This window comes from Artemia franciscana, chromosome 11 (genome assembly GCF_032884065.1).
Source record: "Artemia franciscana chromosome 11, ASM3288406v1, whole genome shotgun sequence".
Lineage (NCBI taxonomy): Eukaryota > Metazoa > Arthropoda > Branchiopoda > Anostraca > Artemiidae > Artemia > Artemia franciscana.
The window spans coordinates 5,807,042-5,831,183 of record NC_088873.1 but is presented as its reverse complement, the minus strand read 5'-3'; the positions used below and the strand labels follow the sequence as shown (position 1 = coordinate 5,831,183).

Sequence of the window (24,142 nt, the reverse complement as noted above, 5' to 3'; positions counted from 1 at the left end):
GTTTTTATTGAAAAACCAGTTTTTGTGTTTCTTGGTGCAAAACGGTGTAATGCTCTTTGGCTTCAACATTCACCAAAACGATGAATGGCACAAATGGTTTTTGCTAGTTGAAACTGGCTTGAAATCGAGGAATTCAAGACAGTGTTTGATAGTTAGCAAAACTACAAATAATTTGGATTGACGTGAACGTCTTTGAAAGAAGTATTTTAAAGTTCTTCCATTAAAATGTTCCTACTCCAAAGCGCGCGAATTTAGATTCCCTCCGCTTTCTTTTGAGTTTCAGGTTAGTAAAGTAAACGAATTAACGGCGAATCGTGACTACTAAGATCCCTGAGTCGACCCTACAGTTTGGTGCTACAGCCAGGTTCGATCTCTGAGTCCCATATTACCGTTTTGGGATATCACACGAGTGCAATTTGTAGTTTGCCTCATTATTGACGTGAGCGTCACCTACATCTTATGGTATAATCTAACTCAACAAGGGAAAAACTTAGTAAATAAGTAACGCTTTTATATCGCGAGCAAAATTACAAAAACATAGCAGAAAAATACATACAAATTAGCGACAGAAAGGCGAGTTAAAAGAAATAGTAAACAAAAGTTAAAACATTCGATTTGTCACTTTGGCTTTTAAAGACTAGGAAAAAGAAAGAAAAAAAGGCAGAAAATTATAGTTACATAAAGAACAATATATACTACAAACTATAGTTATTCACAACAGAAGCAATCAATAAGCAATAATACAATGCGACTAGCTTCATACATCTTGGCTAAGACAAAGCATAAAATACAGCACAACCAATGACGCAATCGGGTTGTCCGAGGCAAGGTTTTAATCCTTGCAAAATTAAAAAAGTTTTACTCACATTTAAGACACCCGAAGAAATTTTACGGAAGGAGGGGAGGCAGAAGAAAACGAAAAACTTTTTTGCTAGAAAAGCGTTACAACTTTCAAAATTATGGTGAAAATGAATTTTTAATCGTCCAGGGGGGAGGACCTCTGACTTCTCTTTCCTTAATCCAGAACACTTAATTTTTTTTAATCATAGATACGGCCACAAAATCATGGGGTAGTTCACTAGTTTCAACTCGTTTAGTAACACATTAATTTTACATTTAAGATGCCAATCTGAAGGATCCCCTATCGTAATGACTGTTGTTTTTTTATTGTTTCTTTTTACGAATCATATTCGAGACTACTTTGTAGCACCCGTAGGCTTGTGGCACGGTTTCAAACAAGCAATACTCTAACGCACCCAACGTTTGCGTACACACTCAGTGCGTTTACGTCAAGGCAAGTTTATAAAGAGCCTCTTATTTAAAGGAAGGACTTCAAATAAAGGGCCAATAGCCAATATTACGCTAATGTTTAAAATGTTTTCGTAGGTCACCAGGCATCTTTACATTAAATCCATATTTCGCCCTTATTCATAGTTCTATGAACTTCTGATTAGCTGCAAGCCATGTCTTAAGATCTACAACTTTTTTCTGAGTTTTGTACCCTTAAATACTATGCACGTTTATTTGGTTGGCTCAAAAACCGACAAGTGCTGTAGCCCTTAAGCTGAAATTGCAACTGAATACAAATGAGAACGCCACATGAGTGAGTCGAAAATGGGACCTTCAAGTTTCTTCTTCTGCTTTAAGCTCGTATCTCCAAAGACTCCTATTCAATAATTGAGTAGCAGGCACTTAAAGTTTAAGGATCCCTAGACTACAGCCTACAATGGCCTTTAATCACGGCGTTACAATGTAATAAGTAACTAAACAAAGCCAAACCCCTTGAAACTTGGAAACCAAAATTTTAAACTTGAATGGTTGGACCCCCCAGTGCTGAAGTCTGCAATGCGACAGTGGTAATTCCTTATGGCGATAAACTGAACAATTTTAGTGTTTACATGAGTGGAAAACAAAATTATAGCTTGGGGTTTTCTATCGTTACCAACAGTCCCATCCTAAATCCAAATAGATCTCTGACAAAATCCTGTTGGCTTCCCAGTAAAAGCTTCATGCGATTGCATATGGTATTTGTCATATAGAACAGAAGATAAGCAACTTATATTATAATTAGTGACTATACAAACTGCAGTAATAAATCATTAGTAAACTCGTCTTTATAACTGTCGTGATTATATTACATGCCACTAAATCATGTCCTCGTTGACCCCAAACGAAGTCAGAACCACCGGTGGATATATTAGACATCCTCAAAAATTCTTGAGTAAATAGAAAATTCTATGGTTTTCGCCCACAGTGAAAAACATAAACTCACCAATGTCTGCCACGGTTAAAAATTTAAAACAATTATGAATTTTGCACATTATCCATCTGTGCTTTACCCAATTGACCCTGGGTTGCCAAATGACCCTGGTCAATTTATCCTTTCCCTGTTGACCCCAGACATGAGCAGTGCACATGGCATTCTTTTTAAAATAAGTCCCCTCTCCCCTCTCCATTTCCTCAACATCATCAGCAATATAGTTAATTTTACGATTGGCAAACAATATATCAGTATTCTATTAATAAACAACATTCTATTAAATAAATCATTTACATTAAAGAAATATTTACTATAGTTTTGTAAGTCAATTTTTTTTTTGGGGGGGGGGGTGAATAAATAACGAAATGCATAAAAGGTGATGCAAAAAAAGGACTGTATCTAAGATTCCCCCTAAAAAGACATTCGTTATTTCTGCTTGCCAAAAGGAGAACTAGTTTTCGGACATCCCTCAATTGTTCAAAGTAGGGTAAAAACCAAACTTTCTTCGGTTTTTACCCTCCAAGAAACATTTCAAGGTCCCCGATGTCTTTCACACTTATCGAAAATTCCAGTAATAATTGTACACTGCTCCCACCTTTACAAATCGTTTCCGAATGTACCCCAGACAAGATAAGCGACGCCAGTAGATTTATTCGGATTACTCACGCCCTTTTCTTAACGTTATCAGCAATGATAACGTTATCAAAAAATGAGACATTTTATTTTGCAGCATATATTTCCAAGGAACCATATTTCTATTTAGGAAAGGTTGATTTTCATAGTTTAGAAAGTTTGAGAGTAAGATTTATTTCTGATGGCAAGGATAAGCAGCAAGTCACACAAAAAGGAGGAATAAAAAGGAATTAGCCCATTGGCTGATGTGAAGTTGTAAAAGGGCCAATAAACCAGTTTAATCGCTTTAAGAAAAAGCACGCGCCAACAAAATCTCAATCCTATACAAGTAGTAAACGATAATCAACAAAATTTCACGAAAAATAAATACAAACTCGAAAAATAAACGACGGATTCTGACAAGTTACAAATACTATGTCGATATAGAGGAGGGTTTCAAAAAGAAAAGAAAACAAACTAATATGCAGTTTAAGGAATGAAATCAGAAAACTCAAAAAGATGAGAAATATTGTTACATACAGACAAGGCCGTATCCAGAGGGGTGGGATTACCCCCCTAAAAAAATCGCCCCACTCGCAAAACACATTTTTGATGCGTTTTTTTAGTTTTTGTACACACCCCTCCCTCCCAGGAAAAATTCTTTTGTAATACTCCCTACCCACACCCCCCTCCAAAAATATCCAGGATACAGCGCTTCATACTGATGCTTATATTGAAACTTATTGGGAGGATGTTTTTTTGGACATATTTGTAAAGAAGCTACAAAGAAAGCAGCTTTAATTGCCCGGTCTAGCGGCTAATTGCATATACTTTATACCCATCTCCGTGTTATGTTATTCGAGAGTATTAGATATTTATGGCATAAAAATTGTACACAATACAAAAAACATTGAGCGTCAAAAATGAATGTCACTAAATAATAACGTTAGAAATAGGATTTCTTGTAAAAGTCCAATTTCTTAACTTGAAACCCCAAGGACATTACAAGATCTGATTTTTTGAATCGGTGAAGCGGGACATTTACTTAACCATCAGGGCTGCATCCAGGAATTTTGTTCAGTGGGGAGTGGAGGGGGCAAAAAAACTTAAAAAGCATCAAGCATTTACTTATATGCATTTTTACGACTCGGACTAATATTTCAAGAGGGGTTCAAACCCCATCAACCCCCCTCCCTTGGATACGTCTTGTTAACCATATATATCTTTAAAAATTATGACAAATCTAGATTTCGATTTTAATAAGAACCTTCTGCAGAGTTATGTAGTTTCTGGTAGTAGCCAACAAAAAAAAAAGAAAAAAAAATCAAAAAAAAAAGAAATGCGTCAAAAATCAGAAAAACTAAACCAAAAACACCCTTGGTGATTTACGATTTACATGCTATTCTCAATCCTCATTATCAATTAAGCATCATTTACAGAGGTTACAGCACGTTAATTTAAAATAGGAAAACTATCTAGTATTAAAGCTGTCAAAACTTACTGCTTATTTGGACAGACCTTTTCACAAACTGCAATTCTGAATTCTAACTGACACTGAGCAAACCATATTTTCTCATCATTTTAAAACGTAATATTAGATGCAGGCTAAAGAGAATGCCAGGAACGGGTTCCTATCACCCCCCCCCCCCACACATATACAAAAAAAAATAAACAACAATTTTTTTTTAATTTCTACGTATTTCTTATTTAAATAATAAGATGAGCTATTTATTATTACCCCCCCCCCCTTCCCTCGGAAAAATTCTTATGTATACATAACGAGAATCTTGAGATGTAGCAATCCCAATGTAAGTGTTTGAAAAATTACATTGTCAAATACGAGATAATTTAGATTTCTGGTGTGAAGAATGTCTATATAAGGCTATTTAGAAAAGCAATGAGAACCCGAAAAGTAATGACTCAATTTCTAATAAGTTTTGTTGTTTCAAAGCGAAAGCATGTTGGCATAAAGTAAAAAGACAAAAAAGATTTTAAATAATTTTTTCATTAGATTTAATAAGGTAAATGATACATCTAGCAGTAACGGCTTGCTAATTTGAAAATATAATATTGCCAAAAGGTTGTTAGCACTTGCGTCAATTCACGCAAATGCAAGGGGGAAGGGTGGGACGAGGGGATAAATATATTTTACAAATGGAAAATCAGAGCAAAAAGATATATTTCAATGAAAACATCCAAAAAAGGTGTTTCTCAAAGTCTCAGGGGCCAAAAAAAAACTGTGGGGACGGTTGACTCCCCCTAACTTCATCAACTGACGCAGCTTGTGTTTAGTAGTCAAGTATTCAACACTATTTAGAATAAGCAGGTTCTGCATTTTGAACTTTTTGCCAAAGTTTTTTAAATAGATGGCACGAAATGTATCATATCCAAAAAGAAAACCCGCAAGAAAATCAATTAACGTTATTTCATGGCTATAGTATTACAAGATCTGTATACTACTCAAATACATTCCCTGTAGTATTAACATTGAGAACAATCAGCTGCTTCGAAGAGATCTACAAAAATTGTTATGCTTTAGTTAACTAAATCACAGGTTCATTTAATTGAACTGCCAGTCAAAAGTTGTCATTGTCTTAGCCAATCAGGTGACTATCAATGAAATTTACATGATCCAACAACCAATCAGATGAAAAAGTCATCAATCAGACAACACCTTCCATGAAGCCAGTGTCTAGATTCTGGATGAGAGTTCTCAGAAATGCCATCTCTTTGCGGGTATTTTCGAAAATTACCCTTGGATCAGTTGCTGTGCATCGTAAACAATTGGGGGCCATTACCATAGATAAATTACCAGCATCCATCTTTGTAGATGTCACTACTTCGGGCTGTGAGAAAATCTGGAAAAAAAAGAAATCATTAAAGAAAAAAAAGATATGGGATCACTACAGCTTTTATATGTACACACTTTGAAAAAAGAGTGCAGAGAATAATAAAAAGCACGGGCTTCGTTTCTTCCTTGGGTGCAAGTAAAGATCACGAAGAACTAGACAAAAAAAATAAATAAAATAAAAAATACACGGTGCAGAGAAAAAAAAAAGAAGAACTTGCTTTATTTGGTTATGTTGTTGGTTCAGTATTTAAGAAAATCAAGCCCACATTTTCGTTTTGTCGCAGTACCAAAACAAGCAGCGGACCCAAATATAATTAGGATCAATACTTTGAACGCAGTAATTACCCAAATTCACAAATTCGCAGTCATTACCATGGGAGAATCCCATGATAAAATAAAAAAAAGTATTTAAAAGAAAAAGTACTCAAGTATTCATTGGTGGAAGATACCGCTTTTAATATCAGGCCGTAGCTTCTTGAAGATGCTACAAAATGTTTGCTAGGATTTTGCTCTATTCCCTCTAATTGCTTAGAAATCTTAGAAAATGTCTAGCTCTTTTTCACAAGTATATTTTCCTGTTTTCTAACAGTCCCATAGAATATTTTCAGCTAGTGTGTAATTTTCATAAATTATTTCAATGCAATGAAGAAACCTAGAAATGAGAAATAGTCAGGAGCCTTCAGTAAAGTTGTGCACACAAAGCACAACAATAATATTTTCAACATAATAATAATAATATTTCCCACATAATATTTTCAGCTACCTGAAATTTTTATAAGTCGGTTGCCAGAAAGAATCGTTTCAGATCCCCCTAGAGACCAGATTGACAAGCTGGTATAATTAACCTGCTATTTCCACCAATGAATAAGTACTATTTGAAGGGTTTTTAACAATCGACGGTCTATAGAGAATTAAAAGACAGAAGGCTAACCTAACTTCAATTTTGAAGCTCGATGTTTTCAAGTTCACTTAATCACGGCCTTAAACAGACTGTTGTAAATTAAATTTAGAACATCATATTATCATTATCTTCTTCATAACCTTTTCAACTATGAGCATTTAATAATGACAAAGACGGGTCTTTTTTGTGAATAAAAATGAGTTTTTTTTTTGTTTTTGTTTTTTTTTTTCGGCAAAGAACTGAAACAAATATAGATGTCAATAAAATTTATAATCTAAACAAAAAAAAATTCAGAGCTATTGGGAGTGCACAGTGCATCGACAATTATCAACGTTTCAAAGTTAAGTTACTGGGTGTTTTTACAGGGACGGGTAGCAAGGCTGACACCCTCTCGTTGTAGCTAGAATCGAACCATGGGCCCTTATCGGCAGATGTTAATCCACTGCGTCAATTGGTGGAGAATTTATACTTTGCCAGACAAAAATTACGTAAATTCGGGTAAAAACTTACTTGTAAAAACCTTATTAGGTAACACAGAACAAGCTTATTCAATTCAGGGAGCCTATGTACAATAGAAACACAAATATCTGGGTCAGTGCAATGCCTCACGCATTCTTCGTATAAATGATCAGGAATTAGAGGCTCATAGAGTTCCCTGTACCACAGCTTTATTAAAGAGGCAGGAACATGCGCGTCACTCACGGCCCCCAACTCCCATTGGTCCAGTTTGCATTTGAGCGAATTCACTTCGTCGACATCAGCAGGTACTCTGAAAGAGAGATAATATATATATATATATATAATATATATATATATATATATATCATCACTGAAAATGATTCAGTCTGAACGTAAGAGCATGGGAAATTTACAGGAGTGGAAACTGGCGGTAGTGTCAACAATAAAGATATTAGCGCCATCTAGCGTTTGGCGTTACTCTTCACTTCTTTTTCCTTGTAATAATGAGCATACTTTCAATTTGTGTAGTTGATAAAAATAGTGTAGTAACAAGTGTCTGGTCTCAGTTTGCGACAGAAAATGGGAAAAAATTCTGAGAGACGTCAAACGTAAGATGGCTTTTTCGCCGACACTAGCGCCAGCTTCCACTTTTATAAGTTACTCATAATCTTAGATCTGAACATAATTGTTCAAACAAAAAAAGATAAAATAATTGAGGAAGAACCTGAGTCATCAAACACCTTTAGTCCTTAATTTTACAGATAATGATCAAGCATTTGATTCAGCTGATAGACAAGCTTTACCGAATGTCCTATCCTTGTATGTTACACCGGACAAATACATTAAAGTGATCAGTGCTATGTACGAGAATAACACTGCTGCGGTTAAGGTAGGAAGTAAGGTTAGCAGCTGAACTCGTATTAAGTCAGCTAAGATTTGACCCAATCGGTACACCAAGTTACGTCAATGTATCTTATGCTTTAAATAACATGTTTACCTAACTCAACATTTGTCAGGCAATCCGAACGGTGATTGAACACCAGGAAGTCAGTCTTACTCTCATTACATGAAAGACCAATACGTTTATATTCCCTATTTACAATTCGAAAATTTTCCTCAATTCCAAAGGCTGTTCTACTAATATCAAGGATGTCATCTGCATAGTTAGCTAGCAAAACATCAATACCTTTAAATATACATGTGGATAATCTTGTGGCACAATGACAGTATTATTAAACAGGGGCGGAGAAGTAACAGCGCCCTGCGCCCTGTCTATACCCTTTTTTTTACTGGAATTGAAGGAGTAAGCTCCACCGTACGAGGTGAGATGGCGACCTTAAATCTCGCGTTTAGCTTTTTATACATATTACGTATGAATTTGATGACAGAAATAATAACTCCACGCTTATAAGCAGTCAAATGAGATATACGGATGTATACCTGTGTCGAAAGCTCTAGATACGTCTAACCCAACAAAATGTAATACCTCATTATTTTCATGAGCATGTAGAAATACATTAGCCACTAAATGGTGAGCATGGTCGCGGCCTACTCCTTTCTTGAAGCTGAAATAGTTATCCGGTGTATAACACTTATCAGATATCTTGTCAATAATCAGTGACTCAAAAACTTCGCACGAAACCGGTGACACCGTGATTGGCCTAAAAGAAGAACATTAGTCCACGGGCTTTCCCCTTTTTAATACCGGGGCTATTACTCCAGTACTGAACAAATAAGGAACCACAACAGAATATCATCTGAAAGAGTAAGGTCAGATGCTCATTCAGGAGAGGGCACCCACATCTTAGATGCTTTGCACAGAGGCCATTAACATGACGAAAAGTTTTCTTTTGCAGCTTAGATATGCACTCAGTAACGCAGATCGAGCAACAATAAAACTGATTTCATCAATTGATTGGCCTAAGTAACCATCAAGTTCCCTTTTATTTTGGTTTGATAACGATGGATCAGGCTCGGAAAAATCCACTTTTACAGTAACCTGGTAATTTTGGTAACCTGGTAATTTTGACAGCATTATAGCCTTTTGAGTTATCTTTTGAGCACTTTCCACACAAAATTGGGATCACTTGTGGCTTTACTTGATAGTTCAGCTAATGGTTTAGCCCGGTGTTGCCTAAGCACTTCCCCGAAACGTCGCTTTGTTTTCAGACGAATTTCATTTACCAACCTTGCTATGGCATACCACACTCATTCCATGACACGAAACCAGAATTTCGATTTAGCACAAGAATCAACAAGGTCAGGATTACCTGACCAACCATGTTTCCCAGTTCCAAGATGTACTCTTCGTATGGGTACACTAGCATGCTCGGCATCGTGTAGAGCGTGAAGGATCTCAGTACAGTAAATATTCAGAAAGGTTTGCTTCTCTGCAAAGACTAATAGGTTTTTTTTTGGGAGAGTAGATGAAACGGCACTTTGATTTTTTTGAAAATAGAACCACTAACAGACCGGAACATAAACATATCCACACAAGCCCAGTCAGCGGTTTCATGCCATTTACTATCATTGTCTGGACTTGGATCACTCGGTACAATAAGTTGAAAAGGGAATATATTACTGATAGGTATATGGTCTGAGGTTTGGAAAGTGGAGATAAGTGAAGATCCGGAGTCTGGTTTTACATTCAGGGAACACATGAAAAAGTGTGTAAAAATGAGTGTCAGTGTTAAAAAATATACCTAAATATCCCTTCGGTCGAAGCTCCTTGCAGTCGGAGAACTTCTTCTGATAGGGTAGTTTGTATCCAGGGTAGTTTGCGATGTGGAAATCGTTCTCGTTGTACTGACATTATCTCTTCTAAGGTATTACCAAACATACTTGGTCGGAATATCTGCAACTAAGAACAAAAAAAAACAATTAACTCAAATTCTACTTTAAGGAGATAATACTAAATATATTGTATACAACGTGTAATATACGGAAATGCACGAATTCAAGTCCCGTTATTTACCAAGTGGCGTCTACCCATGACAGTTACAGGAAAACTTTTAAATCCTATTCTGTCGAGTGGCGCAATACAAGGCGGTCGTATAACATGTTTCCTCTCTTTTCAAATTAAAAAAAAAACAATTGATAAAAAAATTTTTTAATTATTTAAAAGTAGAATTTTTTTTTAATATTTAATTTTTTTTTGATTTATCCAAGTTTTACCTTTTTTTTACTTTTTTATATTCTTACATCTTTGATTTACTATTTTTACACCTTTCTTGCGTTTTAAAATCCAAATACTTGAATAAACAATGAATGTTGCAAACTTTTTCACTTTTATCCACCTTTGAAATTAAATGACGCTATACGAGGGAAAAAGTAGAAGTTAAGAGAAAAGAAACGAAAACATAATCAAAAGGGGGGGGGGTATACTTAATTTGGCATATGAAAAAACTAATTGACGACAGTTATACCATGTTCCTAAACCATGTCGTATATCATGTTTCCTCTCTTTATTTTCCTTTTTTTTTTTATTTCTTTTTTTAACTCTAGGCACTTTGGCTTCCGCGATGGAGTTTCTATTAAACATCGTCTATATATATACGCTTTATATGCCCCAGGGCATAACTTACAACCCTTGCCTTGAGGGCTGTAGGGGGATGTCATCGTCAAATACATAATTTCCGCTCTCATCACTTTTATTAATAGTAGTTGGATTCTTGTTTGAAAGTTGGTTCAATTTTGTTGAAAATTTTGAGTTTTTTTTAAACGGATTCCAACGAAAATCCATTTTTGAATAGTATATAATAAACGTCAAAACTAGAGCAATATCTGTAACTAAGACAACTAGAAATACAGCTCAAATCCTACTTCGAAGAAATAATACTAAATCATTACACACGGAGCAATATACGGATAGCAGTATACAAGTGCCGTAAATACAGAAAGAGAAGTCCCATTCTTTTCATAGTGGCGTCTACCCATGACAGTTATAGGGAAACTGAGCAATACAAGAAGGTAGCCGGAATTCCATGTTTCCTCTCTTTATTTTTTTTTTTTTATTCCTTTTTAAGACTAACTAATTTGGCTTCCATGATGGGGTTTCACTTCTATCTAATATTTACTCTTATCACCTTTTTGTACAAGAAAGGTGATGAGAGCTAAGTGTGGTAATTATAGAGACATTAGCCTGGTCGCTGTAGGTAGCAAATTATTTAATATGATGATAGTTCTACATTTAAAGATGCTGTAGACAAAGTTTTAACAGAAGAACCGTTCGATTTTAGGAAGGGTAGAGGATGTCTCGACCAAATTCTCACTCCAAGGCTAATAACTGAGAAGTCCCTGAGTCATTAATACCTTTAGTTCTCAGTTTTCTAAATTATGAGCAAGCGTTCGATTCAGCTGATAAAAGAGCTTTAGTGAAGGTATTATCTTAGTACGGTATATCAGGCAAATATATCGAAGTGATTAGTGCTGGAAATGAGGTTACCTCCCTGGTTTCGTGTTTAATCAGGAGTTAAGCAGGGTTGTATTCTATCCTCATTTATACATCCTCATTATCCCCATGATCCTATTAACTCGTTATTCTCAACTCATCGACTAATTTCATTTCGACTAAAATAAATTTATTTCCTATTTTTTAGTCCATTTTGAAAACGAGTTTAATTTATCCTTTTATTTTTAGTATAGTCGTACAATTTTTAATGACATTTAATGAATTTAACATTTTACAAGAAGAGGGCCATAAAATCTTTCAGATACCTGGTTGAACAACCTCACTATACTCCATTATACCTCTCTACTTAACCTATCATAGGTTAATTCTCCAAAACTAACAATACGCAGTACGTAAGAACGTAATACGCAAGAAGGTAAATAATTTTTCCAACTAACCACAAGATTGTAGTATTTACCACAACATTTTGTATTGCAAGATATACAATATAAAAACTGAACTTCTTACAAAAAAGAAAAATAAATATGTGCATATGATAGATACAAAAGAGGCGTGGTCTATTTCAGAGAGGACATCTTATTGCAAAAAACATCACATTTTGTGCATTCGTTCATTTTAGACATTATCTCTTCAACCTTTCTTGAGATTACTTTTTTAACCGAAAGGAAACGAAAAAAATAAACCTAGGTTTCTCGTTGACCTCAAAAGCTATCCCGACTAGCCCGAACTACTTTCATGAAAATACTAAAGAACGTATGTCCAAAAAAGTAATTTTTTACCCTAATTAGTCCCAATAAGAAACCTTGAAATAGCATATCTTGACAAAAACTCATCCAAACCAACTAGAGCTTCATAAGGTAGCTTTAGAATAAAGAAAAACCATGTCAAGGGTGTTTGATAAGCAACATCTTTCAGACAAAGGTACCGAAGTACATATTTCGGTAAGTAAAAATTTTTGACTATTTCTACCATCTGAACTTTTCCGCCTCTAAAACTTAACACAATCAATTTTTTTTTGTTTTGTTTTACCTTAAACCGTCTTTACACCTACTTTGGTTCCCTCTTTCAAGAAGATCGTACAAACCTATCATTGTCTTCCTCCATCCTCCATCCGTCTCGGTTTTCATTTACATGACCAATTGCTAATATTATTCCTTGATAAGGAGAGGGGGGAGCTTTCAGTCACTGAAATAAAATAGGGCAGACCTCGACAAAGAAATTTGTTGATTTTGATTTATTTTCTTTTAATATTAAAAAATATCTGCTGATGAAAATTATCAAAAAAAAAATAAAAGAAAAAAAAATCACCAAATCCGCAAACTTTTGGATACATCTATGAAGCTTCAGCAAGAACAAACCCTACAAGAGTTCATTGTAATTTCTACTCAGTTTATTCCATGTCAGCATGCAATAGTATTTCTAACAAAACTATGTCTGCTGACTCTTTTAAGAAGTATAAAATTTGGGTTGAAAGAGACTACAAGGGGAGGGTGCACGACAAAATATGTCGATGCTCCTTTTAGGGATATATTCTGCACTTATCTTCACTACTGCCGTTTTTTAGTGAGTTGATCAACACCATGAAAGAAAATATTCATTTATTCTTTTTTTGCCCATTTGTAATGATATTTTACTAATACCGCGATTTAGCAGGCACTAATACGAGCCAATTAGATTTTTAATAAGAGTTTTGATTGATTGAAAAATTATAAGAGAGATTTTTATTAGCTTAAATTAAGACTAGTAAATCTCGGTATTCGAAAGTCTCGCAGTGAATGTGGCATTCGGAGAACAGGCCAATATTATACTGCAGAGGTGATGGAGTTGAACCGGTGGGGTTGAAGCATATGCACATTAAATAAATGATTAGCATTTAAATAATTTTAATTATTTAATTATAAATAATTTTTATTATTAATTAAAAAATAATTTAATAGTGTTTAAATAAACTCTACCGGGGCCGATCCAGCTCTAAAAAATAGCTATGAATATTCATTTTCACGGCTCAACATGGCAAAGCAGACAAAAATGTGATGGTGCCCTAAAAACTAGATAATTTTGAAACAACCAAAAGGTAAATCTTAGGAACATGGTTTTCAAGTATGAATGGACCTAAGATGAAAAAAAAATGGAGGCGATTATATCTTTGGTTCCCTAAATATCGGTAGGAAATATGGAAAAGTGCCGGGTACATCGTATCTTTCCAATATTTAACTTATTTTCCACGAAACAGAACAAAAGAAAACTGCAAGTGCGCAAAGCAGTGATACACGTAGTTTTTATTCTGCTACGAAAACTGAACAACTCACGATTACACTTCCTTGTTTGACTTGAATTCAACTAGTAAACATATAATAGCCAATATACAGTTTTTCGCTTGAACAAGTTATCAGACTCGAATTCGTTATTCCTGACACCCACAGACTATCGCTAAGAAATACGATAAGTCTCAGTAATGTCTGACCAGGTATATGCCTGCTGATCACTTTTGATGACTCTTAAAAAGGTAAATAAAAATTTCAATTTCCAATCAAATGATCCACCTCTGATGTTTATACGAGCATCCCTTACATAAAAGCTTATCTGCCCCTGGGGCATAACTTAGAACAATTTCCCCAGGCTCTGAGGCATTGTGTTGATCCAGTATTTTGTACCAGTATTTAAGCCAAGTGCACGAAACAGAACAAAAAAAAAAATATACAAGGGACATTGAAATTCCTTAAATTAGGTCATTACCCTTGCCTGTTCTATTTCCTCATAGCTCGGTTTTCTAGCTGGTCTTCGGCCTCCGATACCAATTCGGCTAAGTCGTTTGGCACTCACTGTGGCATAGTGGCTTACTTGGACCTAAAATATTGTTATAATTTGTAAATTTATAGAATTACTCTTTAATGAGTCATTCAGACGAAGAAGAAGAAAAAGACAAAACCATGGTATACACTGCTTTTTGAAGACTAGATAAAAAATAGTTGTTCCTTTTCCCCGAAGTTTCAACCCCCTTACCTTTCCCTTCCCTTAGATAATAAGAAATTTATCTTAATAAAAAGCACGATTTGAATGCACAAATCATGCTTGCATAAATTAAAAAAAAATACCAAAAATTTCCCCAGTTAATTTAAAAGAAATCTGGCTGGATAAAAATATTTTTGAAGTTAAAAAAAAAAATGATAGTGAAATCACAATAAACGTGCTTCAAAAAATTAGTAAGCAAAACTGAAAGCGACGAAAAAATCTAAAACATTTAAATCAATTTTGAGAACCCATCAAAAGCCATCTAATCATCGAAAATCGCATTAAAAGTCGAAGGCTACCAGAAAAAGCTCTGTACATTTTTGACATGAAGACAGCCCAATTTTTTTCTATCATGCTGGATTTTTTCAAGGGGCAATTGAAGTTTATTCGCAAATTTGTAAGTTGAGCTTGTTTCTATAGGTATTTACAACGAAAACATTTTAATAGAAACTTAAGTTTTTTGACCCTTGACTCCCAATGTGGGGCGCAGGCCCTGCCAGTCAGGCATGGCAATATTTTGATGGGTGGGACGCGTACCCTTTGGCTGACTATACGTTAAAGCCTCTTTTTTGAAAAAAAAATTAATGTGAAAAACGTCACATTCAAATGCGTTTAAAGATAAAAAGATACCTGACAGTGCTGCAATAACGTTATGCATAAAACGCATAAAATATATTATATTTAAACAATATTTTTCATTACAATGGTATACATTATGCCTAGATGACGACCCAACAATGATACCACGTTAATGGTCTTTTAAGCTTCAGGTGAATACACGTATAATTTGGCATACACAAATTTTAATATCACAAGGGGGGCATTAAGATTTTAGAAATGCCTAGTTGGAGCATGTTCAAAACCGGTGGGAAACCGCTGTTCTAGACCCAGACCAAATTTAATGAATCTAAACCCCACCAAACTAATTTTGATCATTAATTAAACATCTTACGATTATAGAATAACTATTTGGACCCAGAGACCGAAGTCAATTGGATAATGGTTACACTGTTCTTCTGTTAATATAGCATTCATGAATTAATTTCTTTTGTTTACCTTGTCTCTGAAACCCTCATCAGTATAATTACTTTTATTTATTAATAATAAAAAAACAATAGTTAAACTTGAAGCACAGGTGCTAACTTAAAGGAAATCCTACATAATTCCTGCAATCAAATTCTTACCCCCCTTCCACACCCCCTATTAAGCCAATACACGGCCGACTTCTTAAGTGTGTCTCCACTATATTTAAAACAGCGGAAAACTCCAATCCAATGGCAGAAATTAGAATTGCCCTACTGTAAACTATAGTGGGAATATATATTGTCTACTAAATATTGTTCAACTTGGAGAGGGATGGGGTGAAGCTATTCCCTTATAGGAATGAGATAATTAAGTATATGTAATTGTTTCAAAGTGGTTTTAATAATTTTTAGGGCTTCATTCAAAGGCATCCCTGTGGTTCAGGTTGATGACACAACTTTTCAAGTGTTATGAATAATTTGCAATAACATGTCAGCACAATTGACCTCTGCGTTACCACAAAAATTCACTTTTTTCCCATAATTCGGTTTTAACTCTAGATAACAATTTTGTTTTGAGTTAAAGATGAACCCTTTTATTGAGCCCAACACATTTTTCTTTTATTGAATTGTCAAGTTTTACATAGACTTAAAATACCAGTCTCGGAGACAACTATACTCAATATACATAAAAGAAAATCTTATATCGGAAAAATTCAATCAAAATCGACCATAATTCGATAAATGTAAATTGATATATATATATATATATATATATATATATATATATATATATATATATATATATATATATATATATATATATATATATATATATATATATATATATATATATATATATATATATATATATATATATATATATATATATATATATATATATATATATATTGAAAACTGACATCTTGAGATTTTCTGGCCTAAAAAAACCATCTAGATAGGTCACGAGTTTGAGAAAATCCGTTAGGAGCCCTCGTTTTGCAAATAAAAGATTTACTTGAGTCACGTTGCATTTATGAATACATTTGAAAAGCATAAAGATACGTTATATTTATCTCAGTAGTGAAAAACAAAAGTTTTAAACAAAATTTGAAAAAGAAAAGTTTAAGTACTGAAAAACAAAGGTTGTAAATAATTCAACCGTATAACGTAATGTTCCTTTTATCTTCACTTTCATTTTTGACTCGTTCTGATTTTTGCTGTCGCTTGCCTTTTAACAGCATAATTCTTTGTTATTCACTCCATTTTTTAAATGCTCTGATTCTCGCTTTATTGCGATTGCTTGTAATTCTCACAGTGATTTATCTTTTAACCGCATATTTCCTTGTTCTCGCTGTGGCATATCTTTTAGCTGTATATTTATTTATTCTTCACTTTTGTTTTCGACTCGTTGTAATTGTTGCTGACTTTTGTTTTCGACTCGTTGTAATTGTTGCTGACGGATGTCGTCTGACCGTAATTATTTGTTCTTCATTTTCGTTTATCATTACTTTAGACATTTTTTTAATGCCCTTTCCCTTAGCTGCTAAGATTGATCTTGTTACATTTGACAGTCTAGGTTGTTCAATAGTCCTCTAGGCATTATGAGACTACTTAAAACGTCTTTTATAAATATACTAGTTACACTTGGTATTTTGTACTTAGCTATGTTCATTGTTTAATGTCGAATGCGTCTTAGATATAAAAATGATACTTCACTCTTGGGGGGAGGAGAGGGGGAATGATGTAATATATTCTCTTGAAATATACTCATTAATGCCTTTCTCTTGCATTCATAGACACTGAAAACGATACAACCTAACGTAAATATTACGCTAGGTTGTATTACTTTAGGTGAACAACGACATCATAGTCTTCGACACTAACAAAAAGAGGCGCAAAACCCAATACAAGCCTACAAAGATCCTACAACTACAAAGTGTTGATAACAGGTCATTGGGACCCTTCAGCTTTCTATGTGTTCCCTGGGGAGCCCTTTATTTTACCAAGGAAAGAGTAGCAAAGAAAGCTGACTCACTTAGAGATTACTACTTTACAACGAGAATCAATACATACAAGCCTACTACACACCAAGCGTCAGGGCTCAGCTTCGAAACTGACTACAGAGTTTTTTTTCTAAACTAGCAATTTGACATTTCTGGCCACTAAAACGATTTAAAAAGGTCTTAAGTTCACGGAAAAATTATTATTTTCCCCATAGTGGTTGTATCGAACCTATATTGACGCCTTGATATCCAGAAGAGAGTAACATTGTCAGTGGTTACAAGATAAGTGACATTTAGAATCAATATATACAAGCCTGTCGTGCAGTCAAGCCGGGGCCCAACCTCGAAATCAGCTGTAAAGTTTTTTTTTCTTCTTGAAATTGGCAAATTGGCATTTCTGGCCACAAGAACGATCTAAATAGGTCACAATTTTAAGAACGAATTCATATTTTTACCAGGGTAGCTGTGTCGAACCTGTGATGACGTCATAATATAAAAAAAGGCTCAAATTATCTGCGATTAGAAGACAAGTGACAATGTGAATCCATATATAGAAGCCTACCTTGCGCAGAGTGCCAAGGCCTCACGGCAAAGCTGCTATGCGGTGGCTGTGTCAAACCTGCGACGACTTCATGATATAAAGAAAAGGCTCAAATTGTCTGCGGTTAAAAGACAAGTGACAACGTGAATCCATATATAAAGTCTACCTTGCGCCGAGTGCCGAGGCCTCACGGCGAAGCTGCAAGGCTCCCAGTACTATATATATATATATATATATATATATATATATATATATATATATATATATATATATATATATATATATATATATATATATATATATATATATATATATATATGTGCTAAAACTACATATATAGTACAAAACATACACATTATAACAAATAAACGAGTTAATTGTAAAATATTTAACATAAATAAAATAAATAATAAAACCTAAAAAATAAAAAAATTAAGAGATTATGACAAGAAAAATATAGAATTAAACTATTAATAAGAAAAAGACTAGCTTACATGGATTGGCCACTTTCCAATTTCTGAAAAATGCAAGGATGGGTCTCTGTGTCTTCTGATATACCCTTCTAGATGCGGTTGCAGTTTTGGACTAGGGGGAAAGAAATAAAGACAAATAGCCAAAAGCTCCCAGCCACGTCGAAGGCTTTCTCTAAAATAAGAAGACAAAATTGTAAGAGGCTTCGCTGATCAGGATAACACAGTTTACGTAAAGTTCTCCGAACTTTTGATGAGTCCAAACAACAATCATTTTTTTTAATTTGTTTATGTCCATAAGTGAGTAAATACAAGACCACTCAGAATGTTTGATGCTACAAAGTTGTACTAAATTTCAAAATATAATATGAAGAGAAAATAATAGTAAAACAATTTTTTGGCGATACTTAAAAAAAATCCTAAATACAATGTAATGCAATGTTCTGTTTTTTTTTTAATACAAATTCATTTTTTTGCCATTTTTCCTAAAATAACTAAACACCTTCATTTGGTCTCATTGAGTGACTTCAATAGAGGGCAGGAGGGGTAAGCAAAAAAAGCTGAATGAATGCTTTAATGAGAATAGGGCCACTATCTACGCCTTGATCTTTGGGCTAACTAAGGGTTGATCTTTGGGCTAACTAAGGGTTGATCTTTGGGCTAACTAAGGCTAACTTGGGAACTAAGGGTTGAGAGCATCGGCTCTTAATGATTATTTTGTACTTTTTAAGTTTTAGCGTCACTTTTTACTTTCATTGAAAAGAAAAGAAAATCCTTTGTTTAGTCAAAATAGAAGATAATGAGAAAAGAGAATAATTTTGATCAAAGAGGGTGAACAACTTATAAGACAGGAAACGCTATTATAAAATATATCAGCACCAACTAATCCTCAAGACTTCTTAGTATGTTAGACAGCGTTAATGATTTTTTGTCAACGTTAGTGATTTCTTCTTTGACGTTACTGCTAGCTAATCCTTTTGTAAATTACTCACGTTTTTTCATCTGGATCAAAGAGCATGAACAACTGATACAAGTCAGATCTTCCGCGATTTAACATGGAAAGACAGGAATTAAAAACTACTAGCGCCAAAAGCAGCGTAGTGGTTGGTGAAAGCATTAGAAGTGTCTCTAAATAAGTAGGAAAGTTCAAACAGAACTGGATAATTGATATAAACAGTTAATAGGATTGATATAAAGTAAATACAGTATAAACAGTAAAGTATAAACAGTTGATAAAAACATTAATAGGCAATCCTATTCTGTATACTTGTAGCATTTAAAGGTAAATTCTCTATATAAGTAATAACTGAACCATACTTGTTTAGTTTCAAGAACTAATTTGACTCAATAGGCTCATCCAGGCTGTACAGAGTGGGCCTAGGTTCAAACTGGTAGGCCTACAAGTTAAATGATTTTGGGCTCTTTACGCTCACCTGCATTTTAAGCTGCCTACAAAGGCAAGTATTTGGCTGTTTAGTGTAGGCTAACCTACTGTTTAAACACATATACTAGGTCTAGTCTTATATTTTCGCCAGACGCTAGATGGGGCTGGTGATGTCTTGGCACTAGCCCAAGTTTTCCCTCTTACCAGTTCCCCATACTCTTGGATCTGGATCTTCAGGAAATGCGCTAATTGTATCAAGCAAAACTTATCATTTGAATTTCGTTTAAAGTTAAAATTTCTGTCAAATTTTTGTGCATGTAAAAATATAGAACATATACAGTTAATGACTCAGAAGAGAATGAAATTAATTGAACTTTGTGTTCAAATTTATTAAGCATAAATTTATTTAGAATTAATAATAACAATTTGAGAAAACTAGCTTATACCCGAAAGATTAGCTTTAAGGGTTCAATAAAATTTTAGTATTATAGGTCACCTTTAGTATTTATAGTTCACTTATAGTATTTATATTATAGTATTTAGTATTTTAGTATTTAATATTATAGTATTAAGTATATTATAGTATTTATAGTATTTATAAGTCACTTATAGTATTTACAGGACCTATAGTATTTATAGGTCAATCAAGAAAATATAATGAAAGAAAGAAAATGCAAGGCGTAGTGTATGTCCTAAGCATATTTAAAAGTCTTATTAAAATGTGCTCAGCTTTTTCTTCTACTATTGAAGGAAACATCTTGGCCGAAATAAGTCAAATTTTGGCTAATTCATTATCAAAAAGATTCTCAAACAAATCAAGGGGGGAGAATAACCAGTTGCAGTAACTATACAACTTATTTTTTGAGAGTGTCAGCAGTTTAGTCACGAAGATCCAGGTATTTGAGTTTCTTTTCCTCGTAATGTGGAGGCATTATACTCGTTTTTTAATTTCTTTTCCTGGTAATGTGGAGGCATTTTACTCGTTTTTTAGCTTTTTTCCTCGTAATGTGCAGGTATTATACTCGAATTTACTGAGGCTCTTTTATATACTCTTTGGCTAAGATTTGAAATAAAAACTTTATATAATTATCAGAAGGAGATCCATTAATAAGTATATTATCACACATAAACTACAAAAAAAAATGATTTAAACAGTGTGAGTGACGAATAAAACCATTAAATAAATCATTTCAACCTGGATCCCTAATCTTACCCAAGAATTATTACACACTGGGGATTTTTCAGTAGTTTGCTTACACAGTCAGATTATTCAGGTATCATAGGTCGTATTTGGGGTTTCTTAAACCACACTGTTTAGTTCAAATTCAAGTCCTAATCCATATTCATCTCTGAGCCCCATTGTATCACTGAAAGGGGTGCAAACTTCCTTTTTGGGATTTTCAGTAGTTTGTTTGGACAAATCCAAGTGCTTGTGGGTCTCATTGTTGGGCTGTTTAGGTATTATAGTCGTATTTAAGGGATATTTAAAATTTACTATTTGCTTTAAATTTGAACAAAAAAAAATTTAACTAAGTCCAAACCCATATGCTCTACACCCATCCATTTGCACCCATTGCGTCCACGCGTCGTTGCACCCCTAAATTGATTTACAAGTACTGTACAACTTACTTTTTAGGATTTTCAGTAGTTTGCTTGCATAGATCCAGGTACAATTCATCTCGCAAAACGGGTTTATTCCAACCAATAGTACAAATGTCCAGAGCAACCCCGTTACAGGTCATATCCGGTTTGCACTTTCTATCACCCATATAAATTTGGAGCAAACGGAATAAATTACATGACTCCTTCTTTAAGCTCTTATCGACAAATGGTAGCATTGGCTTATTTAAGCTATCCTAGAAAGAAAATTAATTTACTGCGCATAGTTAAAAGTTTTGATATATAATATTATTACTAATAACATATGGAAGATTTGGAGGTTGTTAGATATTCAGAAGTTCTTTTAGTTATATCCACTGTCAAATTCCAGGTATACTGTAGCATTTGTCAATTTCGTAAACAGCCTATATTCATTCTTTGTTAATTATGGGTATAGTTAAATAAATCGACTTTCTGTAGTAAATTTGGAGATGGTAATTTTGTTTACATCTATGTTTTGCTACTAATTTTAGCGCTACATGTATGGTTTCTTCCTTCATCGCTTGAATGCTTTGAAGTAAGTAACAATCACTATTGATAGTTATTAAATAAAAGAAAAACGAGTTCCTTCGACTGAAAGTAAGGATTAACACTAAAACTTAACGAAAAGAAATCATTACGTATATGAAGGGGGTTGCCTCCTCCTCAACACCTCGCTCTTTACGCTAAAGTTTTTTTGTACTTTTGAAAAAAAGCTTCTTACTGTTCCAATTAAACGACCCTTGTATTTCAGGAGTCGTTCTTAAAGAATTGGGACAAAATTAAAACTTTAATGTAAAGAGCGAGGTACTGAGCAGAATGCAAGCCCCTTCATACACGTGATAATTTCTGCCCGTGTTTCACTTTTTATGTTGCTCCTCACTTTCAGTTGATAAAATTTACTTTTTTATTTAATTTCTGAAAGATTTTTGAAAAATCCCAAGAAATCTGACTCCATCTCCACAGAGAAATACCCTACTCACGGATATGTCCTAGACAATTCAATCCCGGTGAAAATTTACCCAGGACAATTACCCCTAACAGCTCCAATTGAGACAGAAAACAAAAAATCAAGAAATATAAAAAGAATTTTGTATAGGAATTCTGGCAAAGTCCTCCAGTGTATAATTTCCTCTGACAAGTTCACCCCCTGGAAACTTCCCTCCCCACGGAAATTTCCCACGTAAAAAAAAAAACAGTGGAAAATTCGTCTTCCCCCTAACATGTATGCATGCTTCCCAATAACAAATACTATGCATAAACAATTAGCAATTTTTTAACTTAAAAACCTTTCCCCCAGGGCTCGAGGGGGGATATGTTATATCAAAAGGCATAGTTTTTGGGCCTTTCAACTATGATTAACAAAATGGTTATCTTAAAATTTTAATCAGACGATTTGGGGGAAAAGGGGGAGGGGGCCTAGTTGCCCTCTAATCTTTTTGGTCACTTATAAAGGGCACTAGAAATTTTAATTTCCATTTGAATGAGTAAAAACAGATTTGTGCCGGTTTCAATTTAAGAGTGCCAAACCGTTTTTTACGTAACCCTAATTGACATGCAGAAGAGGGGCAGTTCCCTGTCGCAGGTGCCGTTGTACCTGCCGCGAATCTCCCTTAAACTGCTGAGATCAAGTGGAACGGGAACTGACGCTTCCCTTGTCTATTGGGGTTCATACAAGGATGCTGCCAGATGGACTAGTACACAATGTTGTGCTAAATTTTACCGTAAGGGCGAAATCAAAAGGAAATGCCAACACCGATGTCATTAAAGCTGGTTGCAATAATTTCGCAAAAAATATGATAAACGAAGCGAAAAAAAAAATCATTCGGTCTATGCAAAGTTACGCTACTCGGTAAACCGAAAGGCAGAAAGCTGTTGACATTTTTGCTGACATTTTGAAAGTTCTTGACTATTGTGATAAGAATTCAATGACCCTACCAAAGTTTGTCATCTATGGACCAGAAGTCCCTACAATTGTCGGTGAGGCGAGCACTACACTATCCCCAGAGGCGCCATTTGGACGAAATCTTGGGGTGGGCATAAACTCCATCTTGGGCTCCCCCGACTGACTTCGTGTCGCGTAATCATCTAGGAAATGGGCACTTGACAAAACTCGAGAATTTTATTATGTATTTTACCTACTTTCAAAGTTTACAATAATTAATAGCAAATAGCGTAATTACCCCAAGGGACGTCAAGTAATTATGCTCTTTGGTTAATTCAAGGTGCAGTAATTTCAATTCAATTGGACAGAATGGATTATGTTGGACATAATGGATTATTATGGCAAGCAAAGAGCCCTTTGTGGCGGAAGCTTGGGCCCCCCTGGAAAATCTGGGGTGGGCATTATGATTGCCCAAGTATTATTTTCGGTCTGTTCAATGATGATTATGTAGTTCCAGCGAATAATGAGAGTTTTAATTACGTCCATAATTCAGGTAGTACATCTAACTTAGACCATGTTTGTCATACGTCACCGTAACTATCAGGGAAGTTGTTGTTAGTGATTCCAATTTTACGTCAAAACACTTTCCTTTGTCATTTAGTGCTCTGATCGCTGATTATGACCTTTCTT

The 24,142-nt window shown here is 34.5% G+C and overlaps 1 protein-coding gene across 1 annotated transcript; it reads right to left on the bottom strand.

Moving 5' to 3' along the window:
• Positions 1–494: 494 nt before the first annotated feature.
• LOC136032642 (rho GTPase-activating protein 39-like) lies at positions 495–23,617 on the bottom strand. Its single transcript, XM_065712917.1, has 7 exons — positions 23,540–23,617; positions 21,559–21,785; positions 18,570–18,720; positions 14,231–14,341; positions 9,786–9,943; positions 7,135–7,393; positions 495–5,730 (listed from the first exon to the last, which is right to left on the bottom strand). The coding sequence occupies exons 1-7, from the start codon at positions 23,615–23,617 to the stop codon at positions 5,536–5,538; spliced, it is 1,179 nt and encodes a 392-aa protein (XP_065568989.1). The 3' UTR covers positions 495–5,535.
• Between the last annotated feature and the right edge of the window lie 525 nt (positions 23,618–24,142).

Excerpts from the sequence above, each read along its gene's own strand:
- LOC136032642 (XM_065712917.1), bottom strand. The coding sequence starts at position 23,617 with ATGGAGTTTATGCCCACCCCAAGATTTCGTCCAAATGGCGCCTCTGGG. Across the intron at positions 7,394-9,785 it reads TCGACCGAAGGGATATTTAG|AGTACCTGCTGATGTCGACG; the intron begins GTATATTTTTTA and ends TCTCTCTTTCAG. Across the intron at positions 5,731-7,134 it reads ACCTAATAAGGTTTTTACAA|ATTTTCTCACAGCCCGAAGT; the intron begins GTAAGTTTTTAC and ends TTTTTTTTCCAG.